The 27,175-nt window shown below is 43.8% G+C and overlaps 1 protein-coding gene across 1 annotated transcript; it reads left to right on the forward strand.

Annotated features, from left to right (window-relative positions):
* Positions 1-27,175, forward strand: LOC113449290 (perilipin-3-like). Its single transcript, XM_026720345.2, has 8 exons — positions 1-91; positions 9,295-9,365; positions 10,626-10,821; positions 12,356-12,438; positions 16,778-17,075; positions 19,643-19,842; positions 21,348-21,479; positions 24,572-27,175. Exons 2-8 carry the CDS (start codon positions 9,303-9,305, stop codon positions 24,989-24,991), a joined length of 1,392 nt encoding a protein of 463 aa, XP_026576130.1. The 5' UTR covers positions 1-91; positions 9,295-9,302; the 3' UTR covers positions 24,992-27,175.

Consider the following 27,175-nt stretch of genomic DNA (forward strand, 5'->3'; position numbering starts at 1 on the left):
ACCGAGAGCAGCTGCAATCTTACCTACCATCGGTGACGCTTTTGCGGGTCGAGTTGGGAACGAGGACGTCGATTCACACGGGAGTCCTAGGGTAGGAGTAAGCTCCGCCGGGTCGGAAACTTACGTGCAACGGGGAGGAAAAGCGTGGGAAGTGGAGCCCCCGGCTTCTAGGGAGACTTTCCCCCAATATTAAGGGGAAATCCAGAAGTTTTAATGCGGGGAAACTGGCGCGTGAGAAACGCGTGCGTGCAAGTTTCTATTGTGCTTTCTTGAAACTCGTATAGGGGTTGCTTCTTGCATACCCAAACTCGATCAGACTATTTCCCGTACAGGGATCGACTAATCGCGTGGTTTCTTCTGCTGCGAATTTCTTTTTTTATAAAAACACATTTTAAATGTTTAAAAAGTTTCTTTTTTTTTCCCCGAGTCGTCTTATTACAAGCCAAGAGGCCAAACAATGAAAATCCTTGTGCCCCTTTTGAGAGGGTGATTTTTTTAAAAAAGATTTTATTTTTTAAAAAATCATCTTTATGCCAGGTTTTGCTGTTTTCAAAGTTCTTCGAGGTTGGAAGAACAAAACTGGCTTTTTAAAATAAAAGGTTTTGGGTTTTTTTTGCAAAAGATCTCCCATTTGGTAAAATAAAACAAAAAACAACCCTGGAGTGATGTCAACTTATTCCTTCCCCTATATGGGATCTTTCGGACTTTCCTTTAAAAGGAGAAGTTGGCTGAGGTCGAAGGAATCCAGCTGTTAATCGTGATTTTGTGTTTTTTTTAAAAAAAAAATACTTAGGGGCAGTTTTGATACCTCTGTGTATTGTTTGTGCTGGATTGTTCCTGTGAGTTGGGCAATTTGGTATATTGTTTGTGTTAGATTGTTGTGAGTTGAGCAGTTTTGGTGTATTGTTTGTGTTGGATTGTTGTGAGTTAGGCAATTTAGTATATATTGTTTGTGCTGGATTGTTGTTGTGAGTTACCCAGAGACAGATGAGATGGGTGTCATTAAAAATATTTATTTCCTCCAGTTCCCCCTGCCTTTCTCTCTCTTTCTAGCTTTCCCTCTCTCACACATACACTGACACACACATCCTGAATACGTGCAGGCACACACATAAGAGTTAGCCCTTGACTTTTAACCACGATCCTGCCCAAAATTTCTGTAGTGAAGTGAGTTTTGCCCCCATTTTATGACCTTTCCTGCCTTCATTGTTAAGCGAAACATTGCCATTGATAAGCTAGTAACCTGGTTGTTAAATGAATCTGGTTTCCCCATTGAATTTACTTGCCAGAAGGTCGCAAAAGGGGGAAATCGCATGACCCTGGGACATTGCAGACCTCATAAATACGAATCAGTTGCTAAACATCTGAATTCTGATCATGGGACCAAGGGAGTGCTTGTGACGGTCATAAGTGTGAAAAATGGCCCTACCTCGCTTTTTTTTTTCAGTGCCATTGTAACTTTGGACAGTTAATAAATGAATGGTTGTAAGTCTCTACATGCTTCTAGATTATTATTACTATTATTATTATTATTTTATCTTTAGTGAGATTCACAGTCTTTGGGGCTGGTTGGTAGCTCAATAGCTCGAGTCCTAACCAAGGACCTAGGAACTGTTCAGGTAGCGTCGGAGGATATATGCTGTTCCAAGTAGGGTGGTTTTTTGTAGAATCAGGGTATTCAAGTCTGATAAATTCAGGATTTCCAAACAGCGAGGCAGCCCTTTAGGTGTTGCTCCAAGGGCTCCAATTACAATTGGGATAACACACAATTTCTTTTTGCAAAGTCGCTCAACTTCAGTTTGTAAGTCCCGATACTTTGTGATATTTTTCTTGCTGTGTGTCTACAACTCGTGCATCACCAAGTATTGCAATGTCAATGACTATTATTATTATTATTATTATTATTATTATTATTATTATTTTATTGCTATTACTAGTAGTAGTACTACTACTACTATTACTGTTCCCTCCAGAATTTAACAGTTCTTTTATTTAGATACTAACAAGAAAGATATAGGCTAGGTGTGATTTTAATAAGTTTTTATTAGACTTAAAAAAGTAGAAATCACTACCAGAGCTTCCTTCTTCCTTCTACAACCTTTGGGTGAAACTGTCAATCAGAATAGAGCTGGAAGGCACCTTGGAGGTCATCTAGTCCAGCCCCCTCCTCAAAGCAGGAGACCCTGTACCATTCCAGACCACTGGCTCTCCAGTCTCTTCTTAAAACCCTCCAGTGCTGAAGCACCCGCAACTTCTGGTGGCAAGTAGTTCCACTGGTTAATTGTCCTCCCTACTGGGAAGTTTCTCCTTAATTCCAGGTTGCTTCTCTTCCTGGTTAGTTTCCATCCATTGCTTCTCATCCTGCCCTCATGTAGCTTATTTTCGTCCCAAAAAACTAAGCCCGACCACATAGTTTTCGTAGCAAAGCATGAGTATCGAGCTAGTAGTGGAATCCTGCTAACATGTCTCCCCCAGTCCTTCTTTTCTCTCGACTTAGCCAAACCCAAATCCTGCAACGCTTCTTCATAATATGTTTTAGTCTCCGGGCCTTTCATCGTCTTAGTTGCTCTTCTCTGCACTCTGTCTCAGCACCTGTTTTTGTGACATGGTGACGAGATTGTTGGCTGATAAAAACAGAGGATTTGGAGCGCGTTGGAGTTCCTGACTCCTGACCCTGTTGATTTTCGAGAAGTGAAAGGATACTTTAATGTAGTCCTCGACTTCACCACCACAATTGAGAGTAGGATATTCGTTGCTGGGCGAGAGCGGCTGTTAAGTGAGCCATTCGTGATTTGATGGCCTTTATTTCCCATGGGTGGTTAAGCGAGAGAGAGGGTAGCCGTTCAATGGATCATGTGGTTGTTGAGTGAAGCGGGTTTCTCCCTGTTGACTTGGCTGAAAGTCGGATGGGAAGGCCACAAATGTGATTGCGTAACACATACACACACACTCGCAAAGATGCTGCAGCCATCATGAATACGTGCTGGTTGCCAAGCATAAGTGATAATTGGGATAAGTGCGATTCAGCGCCATTGTGTCACTTCAATCTAACAGATAATCAGAGTTGGAAGGGACCTTGTAGGTCATCTAGTCCAACCCCCCGCCCAAGCGGGAGACCCTACACCATTTCTGACGGAAGGCAGTCTAGTCTCGTCTTGAAAGTCTCAAGTGAGGGCGCTCCCACAACTTCTGTAGGAAGTTGGCACCCACCCTTCTCCTAGAAAAGTGAAATATCCTAGGAAATATTAAAAAGGCAGAATATTTCCTCTAAAAAGAATAGAAACTACGAAGCAGAAACTCACCCCCACGAAGCAGAAACCTGCCCCCACCTTTGTTAATGAGTGAGCCATTAAGGCATGGGCCGGAATAGTTTACATAACAAAGATCTCCAGGTAAAGCTACAGCAATTGCCAAAAGCCCTTTTCAGTGCATCATCATGCAGCCAGGCTCAACCAAGCCTGGAACTCAGGACAGCCTACAGAGCTGCCCCTGCATGGCCTCATGGGAGTCTGACAACCAATCAGAATACAAGCTCCAATTCAAATCCCAACAAAGGTTATCAAACCCAGGCACTCTCAGCACCTCAACCCATTTTCTTGATCCTTTCCTTCACCTTGAAGCATGTGGTCATCCTTCCTTTTCACTCTGGGGCTCCAGGCCATGTGGTCCTCCTGTCCAACATTAAACCTTCCAAACAGCCTCCAAGTTTCCAGGGTCTTTTCCCCACTTGGAACTGAACGCAGAAGGACATTTTCTTCCAACACTTCCAAAGGCAACTTCTGTTCCATGGATTGATTGTTCTCCCTGTCAGAAAGTTTATCCTTACTTCCAGGTTGAATCTCTCCTGGATCAGTTTCCATCCATTATTCCTTGTCTGGTGCTTTAAAAAATAGCTTGACCCCTTCCTCCTCTCTGTGGCAGCCCCTCAAATATTGGAAGACTGCTCTCCTGTCTCCCCTGGTCCTTCTCTTCCCTAGACTAGCCAGGCCCAGTTCCTGCAACCGTTTTTCATATGTTTTAGTCTCCAGTCCCCTCATCATCCTGGTTGCTCTTCTCTGCACTTTAAAGTCTCAACATCTTTTTATAGTGTGGTGACCAAAACTGGATGCAGAACTCTAGGTGTGATCTTCTTACCTATGGTTAAAACCGTGTATCAGGACTGAGGTAAATATGAGGCATTAATCTCTGGAACTTAAAAAAATCAGCCAGAGGAGAAAAAGTATTTGGAAATATTCCCACAGAATTTCATATACATGTACAACCAATTTCCAGTCCCTGGTCCTTCTCTTCACTAGACTAGCCATGTTGTCAGCTGGTGCTCCATTCAAAATCCAGGAAAGAAATACTTAGACTCTTGTAATTAGAGAAAAGATATCTTTTACTGGAAGTCAGTGGTAGCAACAAGAAATTCTGAATCTGGGTAATTAGGCACGCACATCACATATATCAAGGGAGTGAAATGTTCCCATCCGCAACGGTTCTTCCAATTAAAAGTTGTGAACTTCATCGTGTGGACATCTCCAGCTGGTGATGATTAGTTGACCTTGGTTTACTCAGATAAAGGGTTGCAGTCGTGCAGAGAAGAGAAAGCTAAGCAGGAATGAGACGTCCTCCCCAGTTTATACAATATTAGTTAGCAACATTTGCAGCTTACATCCCATACATTTCCCACTTCCACCACCACCCCGTTACTCATGGCAGCCAGAAAGAAGCAAAGGAAAAGAGGAAGATCTTGAAGGCTGACCACATGCCCAGTTCCTGTAACCGTTTTTCATATGTTTTAGCCTCCAGTCCCCCAATCATCCTGGTTGCTCTTCTCTGCACTTTTTCTAGAGTCTCAATATCTTTTTATAGGGTGGTGGCCAAAACTGGATGCAGTACTCTAGGTGTGGTCTTACTAAGGCTTTATAGAGCAGTATTAGTACCGCCCTTGATCTGGATTGTATCTCTCTGTTAATAAAATTTAGGATTGCATTAGCTTTTTTGGCTGCTGCTGCACATGGCTGGCTCCTATTTAGCTGGTTGTCCACTAAGACTCCAAGATCCCTCTCTCAGTTCCTGCTACTGAGCCTGGTTTCACCCGGTTTATATGTGTCCTTTGAGTTTTTCTTGCCTAAGTGTAGGACAGTAGAAAGTAAAGTCTTACAATTAGTTCTTACCAAAAGCTGGGAAACTCTGGTCAACCCATTGAACAGAAGTTGTGGGAGCATCATCACTTGAGACTTTGAAGAAGAGATTGGACTGCCATTTTTCAGAAATGGTGTAGCTTGGGTGGGGGGGTTGGACTAGATGACCTACAAGGTCCCTTCCAACTTTTGTTATTCTGTTAATATTGTGTTAATAACGTTTTCTCAGCTTCCTCTTTGGGAATGAAGATGTTTCTCCTTGTTAAATTTGATGGAATATCTTTGATTGGCTTGAAACATTTAATGCTTGAAAGAGAAACGTTATTTGCTGAACTTTGGCTCCTGGCCAAATTAAAAGGATCTTGGCTAGTCTGTCAGCCCAGAACTAGAGTAGCATAAAATTGATCTGCCTTGCCCTTCGAACAGGGTTGGTTTCTGCTTTTCAGTGCCCGGAACTGATTAAAACGACAACAGCCTAGTTCCCCTTCCACTGTCAACCAGTGGGAAACCACCTTTGCCCGTGAAATGGGCCTACAAGGCCATAAGTTTCCACAGATAGGTGGGTGGAGGTTGGGCTAGAAGACCTCCGGAGCCCCTTTCGATTATTCTGTTAGTCTGCTCCTTCAAGTGACCTGTGTGAATTCAGCATTTTGTTTGGTTCCTTATTTAATGCAGATTGCAGAATAACAAGAGTTATTCTTGAAGGGACCTTGGAGATCTTCTAGTCCAACCCACCCCCTCAAGCATGGACCATTCAGTCAATCAGAATAGAGCTGGAAGGGGCCTCGGAGATCATCTAATCCAACCCCCTGCTCCAGGAGGAGATTCTGTATCGTTCCAGACAAGGCGCCTGTCCAGTCTCTTCTTAAAATCCTCCCATAATTTCTGAAGGCAAATTCTTCCACGGATCAATTGCTCTAACTGTCTGGAAATTTCTCCTAAATTCCAGGTTGCTTCTTTCTTCTCTCCTAGGTTAGTTTTTATCCGTTGCTTCTCGTCCTGCCTTCACGGGCTTTGGAGAATAGCTTGACTCCCTCTTCTTTGGGGCAGCCCCTCGGATATTGGAAGGCTGCTATCCTGTCTCCCTTGGTCCTTCTTTTCATTAAAACTAGACCAGGGTCCCCAAACTTGGCAACTTTTAAGACTTGCTGGCTGGAGAATTCTGGGAGTTGAAGTCACAAGTCTTAAAGTTGCCAAGTTTGGGGAACCCCCGAACTAGACAAACCCAAATTCCTGCAAACTGTTCTTTATATGTTTTAGCCTCCGGTCCCCTTAATCCTCTTTGTTGCTCTTCTCTGCACTCTTTCCGGGGTCTCAACATCTTTTTTTACATCGTGATGAACAAACCTGAATGCAGAATTCCAAGTGTGGCCTTACCGAGGCCTTACAAAGCGGTATCAACACTTCATGGGATGTTGCTTCTGTCTCTCTGTTGATGCAGCCTAGAACTGCGTTGGCTTTTTTGGCAGCTGCAGCGCACGGCTGGCTCATATTGAAGTGATGGTCCAAGATCCCTCTTGCAATTACTGTTATTCAGCCATGTCCTACTTATTGGTGCAGGGATTCTGTGTAGGTCTGCGTCACAGAGTGAGCTCCCGCTACCTGTCCCAGCTTCTGCCAACCTAGCAGTTCGAAAGCACGTTAAAAAAAATGCAAGTAGAAAAATAGGGACCCCTTGGGTGGGAAAGTAATGGCGTTCCGTGCGCCTTCGGTGTTTAGTCATGCCGGCTACGTGACCACGGAGACGTCTTTGGACGGTGCTGGCTCTTCGGCTTTGCTAACGGAAATGAGTAGCATCCCCTAGAGCCAGAAACAACTAGCACGGATGTGTGAGGGGAACGTGTGTTTAGTCATGCCGGCCACATGACCACGGAGACATCTTCGGACGGTGCTGGCTCTTTGGCTTTGCTAACGGAGATGAGTAGAGCCAGAAACAACTAGCACGGATGTGTGAGGAGAACCTGTAGCTTTACCTTACCACTTCAAGGAGATCTGATCAGCCGTTCATTGGTTGGCCTAGCACTATTTCCGAAGAAAGATGTTATACAATCGCTGATAGCTATAACTGAGCCTGGAACTGTGATCCTAAGGGGTTTGTGGGTCGTACGTCAGCCTGTACCTTAGATCGGATTGGCATTTTGTGTAATAATCTATGTACATTGCGGCTTTGGAAACCATATTGAGACCACGTGCTCCCACGCTGCCACATTTTGAGCCTGGGAAAGTGGAAGGGGGAGTGCGTGTAGTTAGACATAATTACACTCTTTTTGTCACGCCCCTGTTTGGAACCTGTTTCCGACGGGAGGTCGAACTGCTGACAGGGAGTGGGAGTGTGGCTCCAGTGGCTGTGGAGGAAACTGGGGAAGGGCACAGTCTGGCTGGGCATTCAGAGGGAGACCTAGGCCCACCCACTCTTCATCCTAGGGCACACAGGAAGGAATGGAGACGGGAGCAATGTGGGTTACAGGGGAGGAAAAGGCCCTGATCCCCTTCATTAGCTGCAGCTGGGAAAACAAATTTTTAAAAGGGCATTTGCACACAGCACCTTGCTGGAAGCAAAGCGTGCATTATCTTTGTTTGTCAAGTCTTATCTGGATTCTGATGTCCTCTCAACTGTATGTGTTTCGTCATCTTTTGGAAGTTGCAATTCCTTATCCTGCCCTGTCTTGTTAATTGCTGCAGCTGTGGTTTGTGTTGGTTTTTATTTATAATGTATGTGTACTTTGGGTTCAGACAGAATATCTTCCCTTTAAAAACTGTTCTTGGGAGAGTTTTTTTCTGGACATTGGAGACCAAATTGGAGGAATCAAAGGGACTTTACCTACTTTTATGACTTGGTTGCTTTTTGTGCCACACCCTCGGTCATCACACTTTTTCTACTTAAAGGCCATGTTATTTTGTGCATAAGCGAGAGGAAGTCTTAACTTGGGATGGATGGCGATTGGGGCATGTGATGTGATGATGGGTGCAGGGGGATGAATTTGTAATTTTTTTACTTATTGCAAAGAAGCCCGGAACTTTCAGATTCGGGATTCCCCAGTTGCACCAGTTTACTACCCAAAAATAAAAAGAACTTTTGAGAAGGTGCCTGTCTCGGAGTGATTGGTTGGAGTGGAAGTTTGCTGACGTCTATTTTACAAAGCTGAAAGGCAAGTTTTAGAAAACCACCCCTTACTTTGTTTTTATTCCTTCCAATTGAAAACACGAACGATTTGGGGTGGTGCCTGTTTGCCTAAATCAGGGGTTCGAGGCCCCTGGCACCCCCATTGTTATCATCGTCACCAAATAAGGAGATAATTCTGCCGCAGTCTCGTATGAACATATTGTACCCGGGGGATTATATTTCTGTGTGAGTCGTCAACAGGGTGACATTCTTGGCACAAGCATGAAAGAACGCTCGCCATTCCCAATTTAAGGTCCTTTTTTTGTGCCCTTGGCAAGCAGCCCAGTGGGGCAGAAGTTAATTTTCGGAGCGTATTTGGGTGGCAACGTCAAGGCTGCCTTATTCCTTTACGCTGTTCTCTTCCTTTCTCCCTGGCGGTTGGAGTTCAAGATTACGCTGTACAAAAAAATGCGACTTGCTAGCCAGAGGAGACCCTGAGGGCCAACCTATCTGACTTTTAGCCTTTCCTGATGTCATTTCTAGTTTTTAGCTACATCACGAGGACTAGAAACATCATAAGGACTAGACACAAATACCAGAGGTTTTTTTTTAAAAAAACAGGAAAAATAGTTAAGTAAGTTTTGGGCCATTTTATGACGTTTCTTGCCGTAATATTTTCATTGAAACTTTTTAAATGGGTATTTTCTTTTCTTTCTTTCTTTCTTTCTTTCTTTCTTTCTTTCTTTCTTTCTTTCTTTCTTTCTTTCTTTCTTTCTCTCTCTCTCTCTCTCTTTCTTCCTTCCTTCCTTCCGCTTCTTCTCCTCCTCCCCTCTCCTCTCTTCCCCTTTTCCACCCTCCTCTTCTCCTTCTTCCTCTCCTCCTTCTCCTCCCCACCTTTAGATTATCGCTGTCCTTTATCTTTGTAGATTTCACTGATAACATTTTAAAAACCAGTAAGAAATAAAATATGATAGCATCCCTTCAGCTACCTGCCCATCCCATAATTTTAAAACCCTCTTAAAAAACAGGCAGCGTGTTCCAATTCTCCTCTCTTCTGCTTTTCAGCGTCACCCATGTCGTCTGAAGCAAAAATGGGGACTCACCTGGTTCTTGATGGCCAACCTTTGGAGCAACAGGTAAGTTTTCTAGGCCTGGATTCCCCCCCCCCCTTATTTTTAAACCCTGATTGATTTTCCCTTCCCCTGCACCCATCAGTCCATCACAGGGCCCAATCAAATCCTCACCCCAGCTGGAGACATCCCTCCAGTCACTCCCCTCCAAGCGCAGGGCAACATGTCCTTGACGCTGAGAAAGAATGTTGTTGTGTCTAATCTTCCACATCCCTATGAAATCCCCCTTCCCAAATTACCAGGCATTTGAATGTGGCAGCCTCAAAGCTTCCAAGTACAAAATGGCTTCCGAGGCTGACATTTAGGACTTTTGGACTTCAACTCCCAGAGTTCTTGGCCACTTTAGGACTTGTGGACTTCAACTCCCAGAGTTCTTGGCCTCTTTAGGACTTGTGGACTTCAACTCCCAGAGTTCTTGGCCACTAAGACTTGTGGACTTCAACTCCCAGAGTTCTTGGCCACTTTAGGACTTGTGGACTTCAACTCCCAGAGTTCTTGGCCACTTTAGGACTTGTGGACTTCAACTCCCAGAGTTCTTGGCCACTTTAGGACTTGTGGACTTCAACTCCCAGAGTTCTTGGCCACTAAGACTTGTGGACTTCAACTCCCAGAGTTCTTGGCCACTTTAGGACTTGTGGACTTCAACTCCCAGAGTTCTTGGCCACTAAGACTTGTGGACTTCAACTCCCAGAGTTCTTGGCCACTTTAGGACTTGTGGACTTCAACTCCCAGAGTTCTTGGCCACTAAGACTTGTGGACTTCAACTCCCAGAATTCTTGGCCATTTTAGGACTTGTGGACTTCAACTCCCAGAGTTCTTGGCCACTAAGACTTGTGGACTTCAACTCCCAGAGTTCTTGGCCACTAAGACTTGTGGACTTCAACTCCCAGAATTCTTGGCCACTTTAGGACTTGTGGACTTCAACTCCCAGAGTTCTTGGCCACTAAGACTTGTGGACTTCAACTCCCAGAGTTCTTGGCCACTAAGACTTGTGGACTTCAACTCCCAGAGTTCTTGGCCACTTTAAGACTTGTGCAAAGCTGCCTGAGGAACTCTGGGAGTTGAAGTCCACAAGTCTTAAAAGTTGCCACAGTTGGAGACCTCTGCCCTAAACAACCCAACCAGCCATTTGATAACTTGGGGTCCAATTGGGAAGTTTTGAGGTCTCTTGGTAACTGGTCAAGCCTCCATCCAACCCTCCAAGTCAAGGCTGCCGGGATCAATAGCCGATTTACGTCGAACTCATCAGGAATTCTTTCCCTGCAGAACGTGATCGATCGAGTGGCCAACCTTCCCTTGGTGAGCTCCACCTGCCACCTGGTGGTCTCGGCCTATACCTCCACCAAGGAGACGAGCCCCTACTTGAAGTCCGTCTGCAATGTGGCCGAGAAAGGGGTGAAAACCCTCACCGCAGCAGCCGTGTTTGGTGCCCAACCTCTGGTAACAAGGCTGGAGCCTCAGCGTGAGTAAAGAAGGCCGGAGCAACGTTTTGGGGGAAGTTGGCTGGAGTAGATGGGCTCCAAAGCTGGGCCCTGAAACGGACGGTGGGGGGGAGGGTGAAGCTGTAGAGCCCTACGTTGACCAACGGGATGGATTAAATGACCTTTGAGGGTCCTTCCATATTTTTCTCCCCTTCGGATTCTATGGTCGGGCTGCTTCACGAGATGATGGACCTCTTTTGTTGGAGCTGGTTGGGCTAGTCTGATCTTTCGAAAAGTTTATTTCGGAAACTTTTAAGATGCGTGGACTTCCATACCCAGAATTCCCCAGCCGATGTGGACTTCCATTTCCTGGAATTCCCTAGTCACAGCATACCGCCTGAGGAATTCTGGGAGTGGAAGTCCACGTGTCTCAAACCAGCCAAGATTGAGAACTGGATGACTCTCTGGTATCTCCTAACCCTTCTGCCTAGAATGAAGGCTGTCTTAATCTTAAAACCGGCCATGCATCCTTGATGAACTATTAATACAAGTCTGATACCTGGGCATTGTTCAAGCAATCCTGAGGACTAGCACCTTGAAACAAATTTTTGCAAGTTGTGGTGGCGATGAAAAAAAAAAAACAAAAAACCTCTAGGGATCCCAGCAGAGCCGCTGTATTGCTGGCCTCTTTGTATTTTTTATTTTTTTTGAAGTGTTGCCAAATAGTTTAGATTTGCAAATAAAGGTCCATTCCTGAGAAAACTTTGGCAAGTTTAAGCTGTGTGTACTTCAACTCCCAGAATTCCCCCAACAGGATGCTGGCTGTGGAATTCTGGGAGTTGAAATCCATAAATGCTGGTTGAGGAATTCTGGGAGTTGAAGTCCCCAGATGCTGGCTGGGGAATTCTGGGAGTTGAAGTCCCCAGATGCTGGCTGGGGAATTCTGGGAGTTGAAGTCCCCAGATGCTGGCTGGGGAATTCTGGGAGTTGAAGTCCCCAGATGCTGGCTGGGGAATTCTGGGAGTTGAAGTGCCCAGATTCTGGCTGGGGAATTCTGGGAGTTGAAGTCCCCAGATGCTGGCTGGGGAATTCTGGGAGTTGAAATCCATAAATGCTGGCTGTGGAATTCTGGGAGTTGAAATCCATCCATGCTGGCTGGGGAATTCTGGGAGTTGAGGTCCCCAGATGCTGGCTGTGGAATTCTGGGAGTTGAAGTCCCCAGATGCTGGCTGGGGAATTCTGGGAGTTGAGGTCCCCAGATGCTGGCTGTGGAATTCTGGGAGTTGAAGTCCCCAGATGCTGGCTGGGGAATTCTGGGAGTTGAGGTCCCCAGATGCTGGCTGGGGAATTCTGGGAGTTGAGGTCCCCAGATGCTGGCTGGGGAATTCTGGGAGTTGAGGTCCCCAGATGCTGGCTGGGGAATTCTGGGAGTTGAAGTCCCCAGATGCTGGCTGGGGAATTCTGGGAGTTGAAGTCCACGCAATCTGAAAATTGTCAAGATTTAGAAACCTTTCTTACATCAGTGAAGGGGATTGTGTGAACCCAGCTGAGCCGTGCTTCTGTCTCTCTTCCCAGTTGCAACAGCCAGTGTATATGCGTGCAAAGGATTGGATAAACTGGAAGAGAAGCTACCGATCTTACAGCAGCCGTCTGACAAGGTCAGTGGCCCTTTGCCACAGGCGTTCCGATTTCATGATGATGTTGTGGCCCGCCAGCGGCCAGCAGAGCTGGCGGCAGAATCAAGACACTGAGGAGGTTGGGGAGGAACATGGGCCGGTCCTGGAGTCTGGAGAAGGCTCTGGTACGTACTCTGCATCGGAGACAGAGATGGGGGCCAGGGCCGTCTGACAGTTATCAGCTGCCTTCGGAGTTGGATATCAGTGGGACAGAAGAACAGCTGGAGCCTGTTCCCAGTGTGCGCATGCACAGAGCTGCCAGAAGAAGGGAACTGCTAAGGAACAAGGGTCGGCTTGGGAGTAAAGCCACAGGTAGATAGCGAATGGATCCTCCCATAGGGAATAAAAAAGGAACAAAAGGGGAGTGGTGTTTGCAGGAGACAGTTAGTTCGTTTAATTAGTGTGAAGATTTGTTCGTGACTCTCCTTGCCAAGTGTTTTCTTGTACAGCATGGCATTTGGAAGCTATCGGCCTGGCAGCTCTCCAAGCCTGATAAGGTCTGTGGTTATAATTCACCCTTGAAAGACCGTTTGCCGGGACTTTGCTGGAAGTGAATGATAGGAATTCACATTAGCCTAATAAAAAGGGGTTTTTATCGGGACGAGGAGTCTTGTTTTGTGATTTTGGGAAGCCTTGGGTGAGAACAGATGAATCTACTTTGGCTTGAATCATGTCGCAGAGTCAGCCTATTGCCTCAGCAACTGATTGATCTCCGGGTGGCCTCCCATCTGTCCTGGAGAAAACCAAGATGGCAGGCAGACCCGGGATCTTTACAGGGAGTAGGTTCCCCGAAGCAGCTGTACTTTGGACCAAGCGAGTAGGTTGTGCAAAACCTCCTTTCCCGACACTTCAGCGTTTTGCATCCGTTAGTCTTGGATTCAAGGATTTCCGTACATACCTCATTTTGAGGTGAAATGTTGAGGCGAAACCGCTTCTAGGCAAGTAGAGGCAGCCCTTGACTTACGAGCACAATTGAACTCCAAATGTCTGGCGTTAAGTGAGTTCTTCTGCCCCATTTTATAACCTTCCTTGCCACCGTTGTTAAGTAAATCACTGTGGGTGTTAAATTAGTCACGCGGTTGTGAATCTGGCTTCCCTTATTGACTTCGCTTGTCAGAAAGCCGCAAAAGGGGATCACGTTATCCCGGGAAAATGCAACCATCGTAAATGTGAGTCAGTTGCCAAGCATCTGGATTTCGATCGCGTGACCATGTGGGGCAGTTGTAAGTGGGAACATTTGTCACACATCACTTTTTTTGTGTTCTTGTGAACGGTCACCAAAACGGTTGTAAATCCAACACTATCTCTATTTTTTTTTCTTCCCGTCCTCCTCATCTCTCTTACTTTAAAATGGATATTTATCCCTTTATTTAGACGCAATCTCTGGATTCCTTCATTTATTTCTTTAGAGTGAATTAATTCAGGACTGGGCTATTTTCTACAGGTGCACATCAGTTAAAAAACAACAACTCTGTGTCATGCCTCAGTTGGAGACCGACTCCGAGGGAGAGGAGGAACAGCCGACAGGGAGTGGAAGTGGGGCTCCGGAGGTTGGGGAGGAGGCTGGGGAAGGGCAGAGGCCGGCTGGGCATTCAGAGGAGGACCCAGGCCCATCCCCTCTCCATCCTAGGTCACGCAGGGAGGAGAGGATAAGGGAGAAACATGAATGGCGTGGTCTATGGGGGAGGAAGGGGCCTTGATCCCCTTCATGGGCTGCAGCTGTGACAACTGGATAAGAGGACGGACATGCGTATGGGCCAGTGCTGGAAACAAAGCATGGAAATATCTCTAGTTTATTGTTCCTCTCTGAGTTTGGCGTCCTTCCCAGTGTGTGTTCTGATATCTGTGGACGTCTTCAAGCCCTTATCTTGCCTGGTTCCGTTAGTTGTTCCAGTGTGGTTCGGTGTTGTTTTTATTCTTTATAATTTATAGGCATTTTCAGTTTAAATGACATTTCCTCCTTTCCGTAACTGCTTGTGGGGGAGGTTTTTTTTGTCTCTAGTGAAGGATATTTGGAGCTTTGAAGCAAAGTGAAGGAATAAAAGGGGCTTTGCCTGTTTTTGTGACTGTTTATTTTGTATCCTACCCTGGGTCATCACACCTTGGATCCAAATTTCCCAGAAACTATCCAGTTTTTTTTTTTAAAAAAAAATTACTAGCCGATAACCTGGCATTGCCCAGGTATTTATTTATCCTAATCCTGAATTACACAGGAAAAGCCCTGATTTCGGTGACCTGGAACAACCAGGATTTTCCCTGTTACCAGAGAGACACCCCACTTTCCGGAGTACTGTGAAGCCATTACCATGGCAACTCCACAACGCTGTACAGTAGAAGCCATTTTAAGGCAGTACGGTAGAAGCCATTTGAAGGCAAAAGCAGGCTGTATCTTAAGAATACACACCCCAAGGGGTATTAGGGGGTGTCTTATCCCCACAATATTCGTTTCCAGAGAGTAAAGTAATCTGTGTACCAAGTTTGGTTGAAATTGCTCAAGACGTTCCAGAGTTATGCTGGAGCATACACACACTCATCCTTTAGATAGATAGATAGATAGATAGATAGATAGATAGATAGATAGATAGATAGATAGATAGATAGAGATGATAGATAGATAGAAGATAGATAATGATAGATAGATAGATAGAAGATAGATAGATAGATAGATAGATAGATAGATAGATAGATAGATAGATAGATAGATAGATAGATAGATAGATAGACAGAAGATGATAGAAGATAGATAGATGATAGATAGATAGATGATAGATAGATAGAGATAGATGATAGATAGATAGATAGATAGATAAAAGATAGATGATAGATAGATAGATAGATAGATAGATAGATAGATAGATAGATAGATAGATGATGATAGAAGATAGATAGATAGATAGATAGATAGATAGATAGATAGATAGATAGATAGATAGATAGATAGACAGAAGATGATAGAAGATAGATGATAGATAGATAGATAGATAGATGATAGATAGAAGATGATAGAAGATAGATAGATAGATAGATAGATAGATAGATAGATAGATAGATAGACAGACAGAAATAATAGAAGATAGATGATAGATAGATAGATAGATAGATGATAGTTAGGTAGATTATTTTGCAAACCGTGAGGTTAAACAGTTGCTTCGCCGAATTGCAAGCTGTTGCAATGAATATTCGAAGAAAGCATTGAATTATAACGAGAATCCACCTTTCCTGGAACTTAGCCTGAAATGAAATATTGTGATATTTTAAAGGCCTGTTTCCACATTTGCAGCCGTGACAGGAAATCTTTGAACCCGCCCTGTATGAGCTTGCAAATCTAGAGGAAGATTTCATTCCCAGCGGGCGAGCAACTTCAGCAGAAACCCAAAACTGTAGGCTTAAGAAGATGGAAAAAAAAAATTTTTTTTTAGAGAAGATAGATTGAGCGATTTGGGGGACCATCAAGTCAACAACGATGCTTAGCAGTCGTTCTGACCTAGGCTTTCCAAAATCACGAAGCGGACTCTCCTCGTCCTGACAAAACCCCTTTTATTTAGGCTATAATGTGAATTCCTCTCATTCACTTTCCATCACAGTCCTGGCCAACAGAGATTTTTACCACTGCAGACCTTTATCGGGCTTGGAGAGTTGCCAGGCCGATAGCCTCCAAACGCCACGCTGTAGCAGAAAACACTTGCCAAGGAGTCAGGAACAAATCTTCCCCCCTAATCAAACGAATTAATTGTCTCCTACAAACACCACTCCCCACTTTCGCTCCTCTTTATTCCCTATGAGGAATAATTAATCGCTCTTAACTGTCAGGAAATTTCTCCTTAGTTCTAAGTTGTTTCTTTTCTTGATTAGTTTCCATCCATCGCTTCTAGTCCTGCCTTCACGGGCTTTGGAGAATAGCTTGACTCCCTTTTCTTTGGGGCAGCCCCTGAGATATTGGAAGACTGCTATCATGTCTCTCCTTGGTCCTTCTCTTCATCAAACTAGACATACCCAATTCCAGCCACCGTTCTTCCTATGTTTCAGCCTCCAGTCTCCTAATCTTCTTGGTTGCTCTTCTCTGAACTCTTTCCAGAGTCTCAACATCTGTCTTTATGTGGTGGGGGCCGAAACTGGATGCAGTACTCTAGGTGTGGCCTTACCAAGGCCTTATAAAGTGGTATCAACACCTCCCGTGATCTTGATTCTGTCCCTGTGTTTATGCAGCCTAGAACTGTGTTGGCTTTTTTTTGGCAGCTTACACACCTGGCTGGCCTCGCCTTTAAGTGATTGTCCATTCGGACTTCCAAAATCCCTCTCACAGTTCCCTCTCCCTTCTTAGGTGGTTGCAGACACCAAGGAATTGTTGTCCAACAAAGTCACCAGAGCCCGAGGTGCCGTTTCCAGCTCCGTCAACGGGGCGAAGGAAGCCGTGTCCAGTGGCGTGAGCGGGATGGTGGACGTGGCCAAGGGAGCGGTCCAGGGCAGCGTGGAGATGACCTGCTCCATCGTGGCAGGGGGTGTGAACAGCGTTATGGGCTCCAGAGTGGGCGAGATGATCACCGCTGGTGTGGATACGATGCTGGGCAAGTCCGAAGAATTGGTGGATTATTACCTCCCCATGACGGATCGAGAGCTCGGTGGGTGCTAATTGTCAGGATTCCGGCAGTTACCCCCCCAATAAAATCACACGAGTCTTGAGCCAAAATTCCAAAACTTCAAAAGGATTTATTGGGAATTAAAAGGTCCGGCACTGCCTGGGTGTGGCTGACTCTGAGACACATAATTCATTATCACCCTTGACCCTGGTTTTCCCCAACCCCCTGGGTATATCGTAATTCATATCCTCCAATGGGACACCTCCATAGCCCAGGGTCATCAATCATGGTCTCCAGTTAGAATTTTGCACAGCAGAAACTTCAGTCACCTAGTTACTATCTTTGAAAACATTTACGGAATGCACTTTCGGTTTGCAAGCTGCCGCACTGCTCCCCCCTCCCTTTCTGTTGGCAATTTTAAAAGACCATAGAAATATTTTATGAGGTGACACTTAATTTCTAATTAAGCAGCTTTCCTTAATCCAGATGTTGTCAGGTTGTCCTCAACTTATGTCCACAACTGAGGCCCAAAATTTTGGTTTGTTAAGCGAGAGAAGTGAGGTTTTGCCTCATTTTGCGACCTTTGTTGCCTAATTGATTGGTGGTAAGTCGAGGACTTCATATATTATATATGTATAATATTCATATATATATATATAATATATGAAGTCCTCGACTTACCTCAATCAATTGGCAACAAAAAAAAAAAAATGAACAAAATATAAATTATTTTACAAGCATTCCATCTTTTCTTTATACAGTGTGTTATCAGCCTCTGCTGACATTGTCAGAGTATTAAGCTACCATTACAGAGATCTTTGCCTTTATATATCATTAATGATATATAAAGGCAAAGATCTTTGTAATGGTAGCTTAATACTCTGACAATGTCAACAGAGGCCGACAAAAGCTTAGTAAGTAATTTTAGTATGTAATTAGTATGTAATTTAGTATGTAATTTTAGTATGTAATTTTAAGTTCCGGAGATTGCATGATGTCTGTTTCTTTTCAAGTATACCTGGAACTCGTATTTTTAGAATAGTTTGTAATTGTATGTATGTATGTATGTATACACACACATATCTTCTATATTCATATGTTTAATTTCTAATTTCCGCTTTTCTTTTCCAACCATTGATAAAATGATTCCCAGAGTATACAATATTCAGTTCATTGTTTTCCTTTAATTGCCAGTGTTAACCTATTCATTTCTGCACATTCTAATATTTCCCTAATCACATTCTCTTCTATCAGAATCTTTTCCCTTTTCCAGTTTTGAGCGAATACTACCCTGTTTCTCCAACAATACGGCCTCCCCCAATAGGAAGTCCCAGCCTGTTTTATAGGCATGAAATGAAATTAAGCCCCTCCCCCACAAATTAAGGCCTATATTAAAACATGCGAAATGGGGGGGAAATGGCGGGGGGGGGGCTTGCCGTTAGGAAGTACTTTTGTTGCACACCCGGATATGGTGCTGCCTGCGTTGACCCCGATACGAAGTGCCCCACCAACGCCGAGGTCAACATCCAAGCTGTTGCCGCCTGCCCACCCGAAGATGCAAGGGGGGGGAATTAAGTCACCCCCGAAAAGACGGCCTAGCCATTTTTTCGGGGCTCAAAAAAAAAAAAAATAAGACCCGGCCTTATTATATGAGAAATACGGTATTCTAGCTGCAGTTAATACATGAATAATTAAGTATGTCTTTTCTTTGCTATAACTTTCAGGGATCATCCCTAACAAAAAATATTTCAGGTTTTAAGTCTATGTGTTGTTTTATCATATTTTCCAACCCCCGTGTGTATTATTGTCCAGTATCTCTTAGCTTCAGTACATGGCCACCACGTGTGGTAATATGTTCCAGGTGTCTGGTGGCATTTCCAACATTTATCTGATTTACGTTTAAACGTTTTTGCCAGTCAGTCGAGCAGCAGCCGCCAAAAAAGCCAATGCAATCCTAGGTTGCATTAACAGAGGGATACAGTTGAGATCAAGCGAGGTAGTAATACCACTCTATAAAGCCTTAGTAAGACTACACCTAGAATCCTGCATCCAGTTTTGGTCACTGCACTATAAAAAAAAAATGTTGAGGCTTTAGAAAAAGTGCAGAGAAGAGGAACCAGGATGATGAGGAGACTGGAGACTAAAACATACGATGAACAGTTGCATGGCTAGTCTAGGGAAGAGAAGGACCAGGGGAGACAGGATAGCAGCCTTCCAGTATTTGAGGGGCTGCCACAGAGAGGAGGGAAGGGGTCAAGCTATTCTCTAAGGCACCCGAAGGCCAGACAAGGAATAATGGATGGAAACTGATCAAGGAGAGATTCAACCTGGAAATAAGGAGGAATTTCCTGACAGTGAGAACGATCAACCATTGGAACAGAAGTTGCCCTCGGAAGTTGTGGGAGCTTCATCACTGGAGGCTTTCAAGAAGAGACTGGACTCCCATCTGTCAGAAATGGTGTAGGGTCTCCTGCTTGGGCAGTGGGTTGGACTAGATGACCTACAAGGTCCCTTCCAACCCTGATTATCTGTTATCTGTTATTCTTGTACTTCTACTTTGAACCTCCAAGCTCTTGACATGTTGTCTGGTTTTTTTTTTCTTCTCCCAGCTGAACTGGCTACGTCTTTGGAAGGCTTCGAAATCGGCACGGTGCCGCAGCAGGAGGAGCCAAAAAGCTATTTTGTGCGTCTGGGGTCCTTGTCCGGCAAACTCCGCCAGCGTGTCTTCCCGCATTTCCTGGCTAAGTTGAAAGATGCCAAGGAGAGCACCCAGGATGCCCTGGGCCAGCTCCACCAGACCTTAGTGCTGGTAAGAGCCTTCTTTGAACAGCTTTTTTCCAGAGGTTATGGGTGATTCATCACTGGAGGTTTTTAAGAAGAAACTGGGCAGCCATTTGTCTGGAATTGTATTAAGATTTCCTGCTTGAGTAGGGGGCTGGACTAGATGATCCTCCAAGGTCCCTTCTGACTCTGTTATTCTAGAATCTCAGATCAATTAACCAGTGGAACAGCTTCCCTCCAGAATTTGTGAGCGCTGCATCACTGGAGGTTTTTAAAAAGAGACTCGATAGACTTTTGTCTGAAATACTATAGGGTCTCCTGCTTAACCAGGGGGTTGGACTAGGTGCCCTCTGTGGTGACCCAGGGTGGGATACAAAATAAACACAGTCACAGGTGAAGCCTCTTTTATTCCTTCACTTTGCTTCCAAGCTCCAAATATCCTTGACTGGAGACAAAAAAAAACTCTCCCACCAGCAGTTACAAGAAGGAGGAAATGCCATTTAAATGATAAAGAGTAAAAAAACAACCCAAACCAGGCAAGATAAGGGCTTGAAGACGTCCACAGATATCAGAACACACACTGGGAAGGACGCCAAACTCAGAGAGGAACAATAAACTAGAGATATTTCCATGCTTTGTTTCCAGCACTGGCCCATACGCATGTCCGTCCTCTTATCCAGTTGTCACAGCTGCAGCCCATGAAGGGGATCAGGGCCCTTTCCTCCCCTGTAGACCATTCACATCTCTCCCTTATGCCCTAGGATGGAGAGGGGATGGGCCTGAGTCTTCCTCTGACTGCCCAGCCGGCCTCTGCCCTTCCCCAGCCTCCTCCACAACCTCCGGAGCCCCACTTCCACTCCCTGTCGGCTGTTCCTCCTCTCCCTCGGAGTCAGTGGCATGACACTCGCCAAATTCCCTTCTGACTCTATTATTCTATAATCTCAGACAAATTAATCAGTGGAAAAGCTTGTTGTGGGTGCTCTATCCATCACTGGAGGTTTGTAAGAAGAAACCGGACAGCCCTTTGTCTGAAAATGGTATAGGGTGTCCTGCTTAAACAGGGTTGGACTAGAAGACCTCTAAGGTCCCTTCCCACTCTATTCTGCCTGAATGTTTACGTCTTTTGGGTGCTCGTGCTTCTTAGCAGACAAAACGCTTGCTTAACTCCCATTTTGGCTGACTTGCAGTGATGTCAGAGAAGCAGGTAAACTAGTCCGACCTACGACCCCAATTTGCATCGCTAAGCACAGCGGTTGGTAAGTGATTCGCGCCCAATTTTACGACATGCGAGGACTTCCAACTCCCAGAAATCCCCAGCTGAGCTGGGGTGGGGAATCCTGGGAGTTGAAGTCCATGCATCTTAAAGCTGCCGACTTTGAGCAATGAAGGCTAGGATGTGTCAACGCCCATTGGGTCAGGATTTTGCGCTGTGCAGGTACAGCTATGCGTGCTGGAAGACAGGAGATTTTTGGTTAAAAAAAATAACCTTTGGGGGCAACTTCTCCCATCTCTCTGCTTTTTGCCCTTTGTTAGATTCAACATGTCAGAGATGGGGTGGACCAGACGCTGGAGAATGGCCAAGAGAAGCTCCATCAGATGTGGCTGGTCTGGAGCCAGAGGCATCCCCGGAACTGCAGGCCACTGGATTCCTCAGCACAAACAGAGGTAGCTTTGCCTTTTTTTTCTAACCTGCTTGGGTCCAGATTCAATCCTTTTATTTTTTTATGATTTTATTTTTATTCCTTTATTTTATTTATTTTATTTTTTATTATTTTCTTTTATTTGATTTGTTTACTTTTATTTTATTTTATTTTTCATTTTGTTTTGTTTTATTTTGTTTGTTAGTTTATTTTATTTTATATTTATTACTTTTATTTTATTTTTCATTTTGTTTCATTTTGTTTGTTAGTTTATTTTATTTTTTATTTGTTTTATTTTTTATTTTATTTTATTATGATTTATTTTACTTTATTTTGTTAATTTATTTCATATATTTGAGTTTAGTTTTTATTTTGTTTTATTATTTTATTTTTTGTTTTGTTTTATTTTTGTTAGTTTATTATTTATTTTTGTTTTTATTCATTTATTTTATTTATTTTATTGTTTATTATTTTCTTTTCTTTTATTTGTTTATTATTTTATTTTTTATCTTTGTTTTATTATTGTATGATTTATTTTGTTGGTTTTATTATTTTATTCTTATTTTTGTTTATTCTTATTTATTGTACTTTAGTTTGCTTTGTTTTATGAATTTATTATTTTATTTAGTTTAGTTTAGTTTTTTATTTGATTATTTTATTTGATTATTTTGTTTTGTTTTATTATTTTATCTTTTAGTTTATTATTTATTTTATTTGGTTTGATTTGATTTATGGCCACAGCTGAAATCAAGATTTCAGTCATTAAGTGAATCAATCACTAAGTGAATCAATCAATTGATTCCAGGACACTGAAACCGTCATAAATATGAATTTATGAAAGGAAAGGGAAAGGAAAAGGGGATGTGAGATACAAGGTATCCAGATTCCGGCAGTTCCCCCCATTTAAATCATGAGTCTCGAGCCAAACTTCCAAAACTTCAAAAGGATTTATTGGGAATTAAAAGGTCTGGCACTGCCTGGGTGTAGCTGACTGTGAGACACATAATTCATTGTCACCCTTGACCCTGGTTTTCCCCCACCCCCTGAGTGTATCCTAATTCATATCCTCCAATGGGACACCTCCATAGCCCAGAGTCATCAAGCATGCTCTCCAGTTAGAATTTTGCGCTGCAGAAATTTCAGTCACCTAGTTACAATCTCTGAAAACATTTATGGAATGCAGTTTCGGTTTCTGAAGCTGCCGCACTGCTCCCCCCTCCCTTTCTGCTGGCCACTCTAAAAAGACCATAGAAATATTTTATGAGTTGACACAAGGGAAGGGAAGGGAAGGGAAGGGAAGGGAAGGAAGGAAGGAAGGAAGGAAGGAAGGAAGGAAGGAAGGAAAGAAAGAAAGAAAGAAAGAAAGAAAGAAAGAAAGAAAGAAAGAAAGAAAGAAAGAAAGAAAGAAAGAAAGAAAGCATGACTTCTGACTCTCCTTAGCACAAAACAAGATAAACACACTCGACTTTTTTGCTTTACCATATAACTACTATTTGTTCGACAACGACAAATCTTTCTGCTCAACAAAACCAAAGTTTCGTTAGTTTTTTTCATCACAAGCACAAAATCCAGAAGGGATATCCCAATGAAAATATGTTTTCCTCTTTGAATAAAACTATTCAATCGATTTAATGATCCCTGCTTTTTTATCTTCCTGGCTGTGGAAATAACAGTAGTATGTCTTCCTCTTTGCCCCTAAGCTTTGCGAACCGTCACAATTTTATTAACAAGGTTATGGGGCGTTGCACACCAGAACAACTAGACAAGACAACAAGGACAGTTTTTCCCCTGCATGCCATCCCTCTGCTAAAAAACAAATTCCCACAACACTGTCGAACTATTTACTAAGACCATATTACTGTTTTCTTCTCATCTTTCCCATTCCCTATATCCTTTTGTACTTACGACTATAACCTTGTTGCTTGTATCTTTATGATTTATATTGTTTTATTTACGTTTCCTAGTATGGTTTATGTTGATTGCTTATTTAGTATCCTATGACTATAACCAAGTGTGGTCTCTTACGATTCATGATGAATGTACTGTGTTTATGAGGACACTGATCACGATTCATCACTTATAGCTACACTGAGAGCTTATCCACTGAAGACAAATTCCTTGTGTGTCCAGTCACACTTGGCCAATAAAGAATTGAATTCTATTCTACTCTACTCTACTCTACTCTACTCTACTCTACTCTACTCTACTCTACTCTACTCTATCTTCTTTTCACTATAATCTTGTGGCTTGTATCTTTATTATTTATATTGTGTTATTTACTTCCTGGTATGTTTTCGATTGCTTACTTAGTATCCTATAACTATCACTAAGTGTGGTATCTTATGATTCATGATGAATGTATTTTATGATTATAATCAGAGTTTATTTATATCTTTTATGTACACTGAGAGCTTATGCACTGAAGACAAATTCCTTGTATGTCTGACCACAGTTGGCCAATAAAGAATTCTATTCTACTCTACCCTACTCTACTCTCCTTCTCCTTTCTTTTCTCTTCTTTCTATTTCTATTATTATTTTCCTCTTTCAATTCTCTTCTCTTTCTCCTTCTCCTCCTTTCTCTTCTCTTGTCTTATTTCTGTTTCTGTTCTCCTTTATTCTGTTTATTCTATTCTCCTCTTTCTTCTTCTCTCCTTTCCTCTTTCTATTTCTATTCTCTCCTCTTTCTCTCCTCTCCTCTTTCTATTTCTATTCTCCTCTTTCTATTCCATCCCATTCCATATTTTCTATTCTATCCTATCCTATTTTATTATTATTTCTATTCTATTATTATTTCTATTCTATTCTATTATTATTTCTATTCTATTCCTTATTCATTCTATTCTATTCTATCCTATTCTATTATTATTTCCATACTATCCTATTATTTTTATTCTATTCTGTTCTACATTCCAATATTCTATTCCGTTCTTATTTCTATCCTATTCTTTCAAATCCTTTGGCCTTATTGGGAGGAGGGGGAAGCCTCTCCTTTTTTCCTTTCCTTTTTTGCACCCTTTTTTAAAAGGGCTTAAACTTTTTTTTTTTAAGTCAAAACTTTCTAGGGCATCTTTTCCTCTGACTTCCTAAGCACTATTTTTGGGGTGCTGTTTTCTAGGTCGAGTCCCGGGCGATGGCCATGTTTCGTGGACTGACTCGACAGCTGCAGCTTTCCTATCTGACCTTCGTGTCTCAGCTCCGGGGCCTGCCCGCCGGCCTCCAAGACAAAGCCAAGCTGATCTGGCACATGATGGAGGACCTCAACGGATCCTTCTTGGCCTCCGATTCCTTCCAGGAGGTGTCCCCCAGCACCTTGGCTGAGAGCTGTCAACGGATCGTCAAAGCCCGGGGTTCGGTGGACGAGATCGTGGACTACGTGGTGCAGAACGTCCCCCTGCCTTGGGTGGTGGGGCCGTTCGCCCCCAGCTTGGTGGAACTGCCTTACCCCTCTAGCATGGAGGGCAACGAGGAAGGAGAAGATCCCCCACGACGCAAACGTTCTTCCGCAAGGAAAGAGCAGAAGGAAACGGAGATCTGAAGGAGGCGGAGGTTCAAAAACGGCTCCCGCAAACCAGGGGCGGGATGCAAATATTTTTAACTACCGTTTCTGTGGGCGTGGCTAGGTGGTGGTAGCCATGTGACTGGGTGGGCGTGGCTTCTTTTTTGTAACACCCACCTGTCCCTCTGCACTCCTTTTTTTTTTGACCTTCCGGGCCTCAGAGAAGCAGCTCTTGGGCAGCCATTTTTGAGTGCAGCGGGGGTGCTTCAAGATGGGAGGGTCTAGGTGGTTGTGGCCATCTTGACTGGGTGGGCGTGGCCTTTTTGTTTGTTTTGTTTTTTTGGTAGCGCACACACACACACTCCCGGGCGCCCATCATCCGGTACTTCAAGATGTTCACATCCCCAAGACACAAACCAACAAACATTGATGTATGCAAGTCATTTATTTAAGTACAAGTAACGCACATCCCCTCCGGCGACGCCGGCTTGAATTCCGATCTCGGTTAGCGCTGGGAGCGTTTGCCTTCCCGTGGCTGAGGCGCTCTTTATAGCATAACTCCACCCATCTAATCGCAGCTCCCTCCTGTACGCCGCCCTATTCTAATTGCCGATGTATTCGACGTTTCCTAATACGGCTAATTAGTGACTTGGGCTGTACTCCCATGCCATAGCTTCGAACTCTTTGCACCCTCCTTATCGCCGATCTCCTCTACTTCCCTGAACACCCTGTAAACATAAATCCCTCCCTCCCCGCACTATAGCGGAGCGCCCCAGCCATGTCATATGGGAATTCCCATTCAGCCTCCCCCTCCCAGGTAGCAGTGCGAAGGATCCCCGTTCCACATCCACTTCGTCACCGGTGGGAGGGAATCCCCGATTAGCATCTTTTATTCTTGTATTACTGGCGGGCCTAGTCGAATATGGAGCCCTACAGCGCCTTTCTGACTCCTGGGACTCAGGGAAGCTTCCTGGGCGAAGCAGTAAGACAGTGAGGGGAATGTCGGAACAGCTGATCGTTAGAACAGCTGATCATCAGAAGAAGAAGAAAGAAAAGAAAAGAGATAACTGGTTCAGCCAAACCGGTACCTGTTTTTTTTTTTTTTACTATTGGTTCGCCCAAACTGTAGCATTTTTTACTACCAGTTTGAGTGAACCGGTGCGAACCATTAGAATCCCACTCACTTGCCGCAAACACTTAGAACTGCCTTGCCAAATGGCTGACAAACTAAAAAAATATATAGAATTTTATCAGGAATGTGGACTTTTCAGACAGATTGCCTTATCTGCTCTCAGTTGTGCCTTTAGAAGAGAGTTTCTCCACCTCGGTCTCTTTCAGATACAGGTAGTCCTCGCCGTTCAACCACAATGGAGTCCTGAATGCACGTTGCTAAGTGAGAAATTTGTTCAGTGTGTTTACGATTCTTCTTGGCCATATTTGTTCGTTGAATCGGTGTGGTGGTTAAATTAGTAACACAGACGTTAAGTGAATCCGGCTTCCCCGTTGAGTTTGCTTGTCGGAAGGTCGCAAAAGAGGATCACGCCCCCCCCAGGGGACACTGCAATGGTCATAAGTATGAAACAGTTGCCAACTGTCTGAATTTTGATCACATGGCCATGGGGATGCTGCCACAGTCGTAAGGGTGAAAAACGGTCATAAGACACATTTTTTTGGTACTGTTGGAACAGCCGCTTAAATGAACTATTGTAAGTCAAGGACTACCTGTAGGTGGATTTCAACTCCCAGAATTCCCCAGCCAGCGGGGAATTCTGGGAATTGAAGGTCCGCCCATCTGACAAGAGACTGAGGTTTAAGAAACGCCACAAGTTTAGCTTACCGTGTCAGTGGGAAGATCCAAATAACCATGATGGTGCCTTGAATGTTTGTTTTATAAAAGAGCTGTGGGTTCAAATCATGATGGAATGGCCAGCCATCTTAGTTTTTTTCAATATAGAGTAGAATCTCTGGTAACTAATGCTTCTGACCGAGACCAAATCGGGTTCCCACCAAAAAATTCACAATTTTTATTGTTGTTTGAGGCCAATTTCTCCTTCCGTGCCATTTTTTCTTTTTTGTAGGTGCCAATTTTCCAAAATTAGGTTCAGGTTGCAACCAAAGTTAAGGAACAAATTATGGTCATGACGAGAAGTTCTACTGTACCCTCTCCTGTAGACACCCCTACGGAACCACCCTATTGAATCAAATAAACGGGTTTTCTTACAA

This window comes from Pseudonaja textilis, chromosome 1, assembly GCF_049901715.1.
Source record: "Pseudonaja textilis isolate UNSWEBS1 chromosome 1, rPseTex1.2, whole genome shotgun sequence".
NCBI lineage: Eukaryota > Metazoa > Chordata > Lepidosauria > Squamata > Elapidae > Pseudonaja > Pseudonaja textilis.

Bases quoted from the DNA above. Each gene is read 5' to 3' on its own strand.
- LOC113449290 (XM_026720345.2), top strand. From the start codon at position 9,303: ATGTCGTCTGAAGCAAAAATGGGGACTCACCTGGTTCTTGATGGCCAA. The intron at 12,439-16,777 runs GTCAGTGGCCCT...CTCCCTTCTTAG, and splicing joins TACAGCAGCCGTCTGACAAG to GTGGTTGCAGACACCAAGGA. The intron at 21,480-24,571 runs GTAGCTTTGCCT...GCTGTTTTCTAG, and splicing joins ATTCCTCAGCACAAACAGAG to GTCGAGTCCCGGGCGATGGC.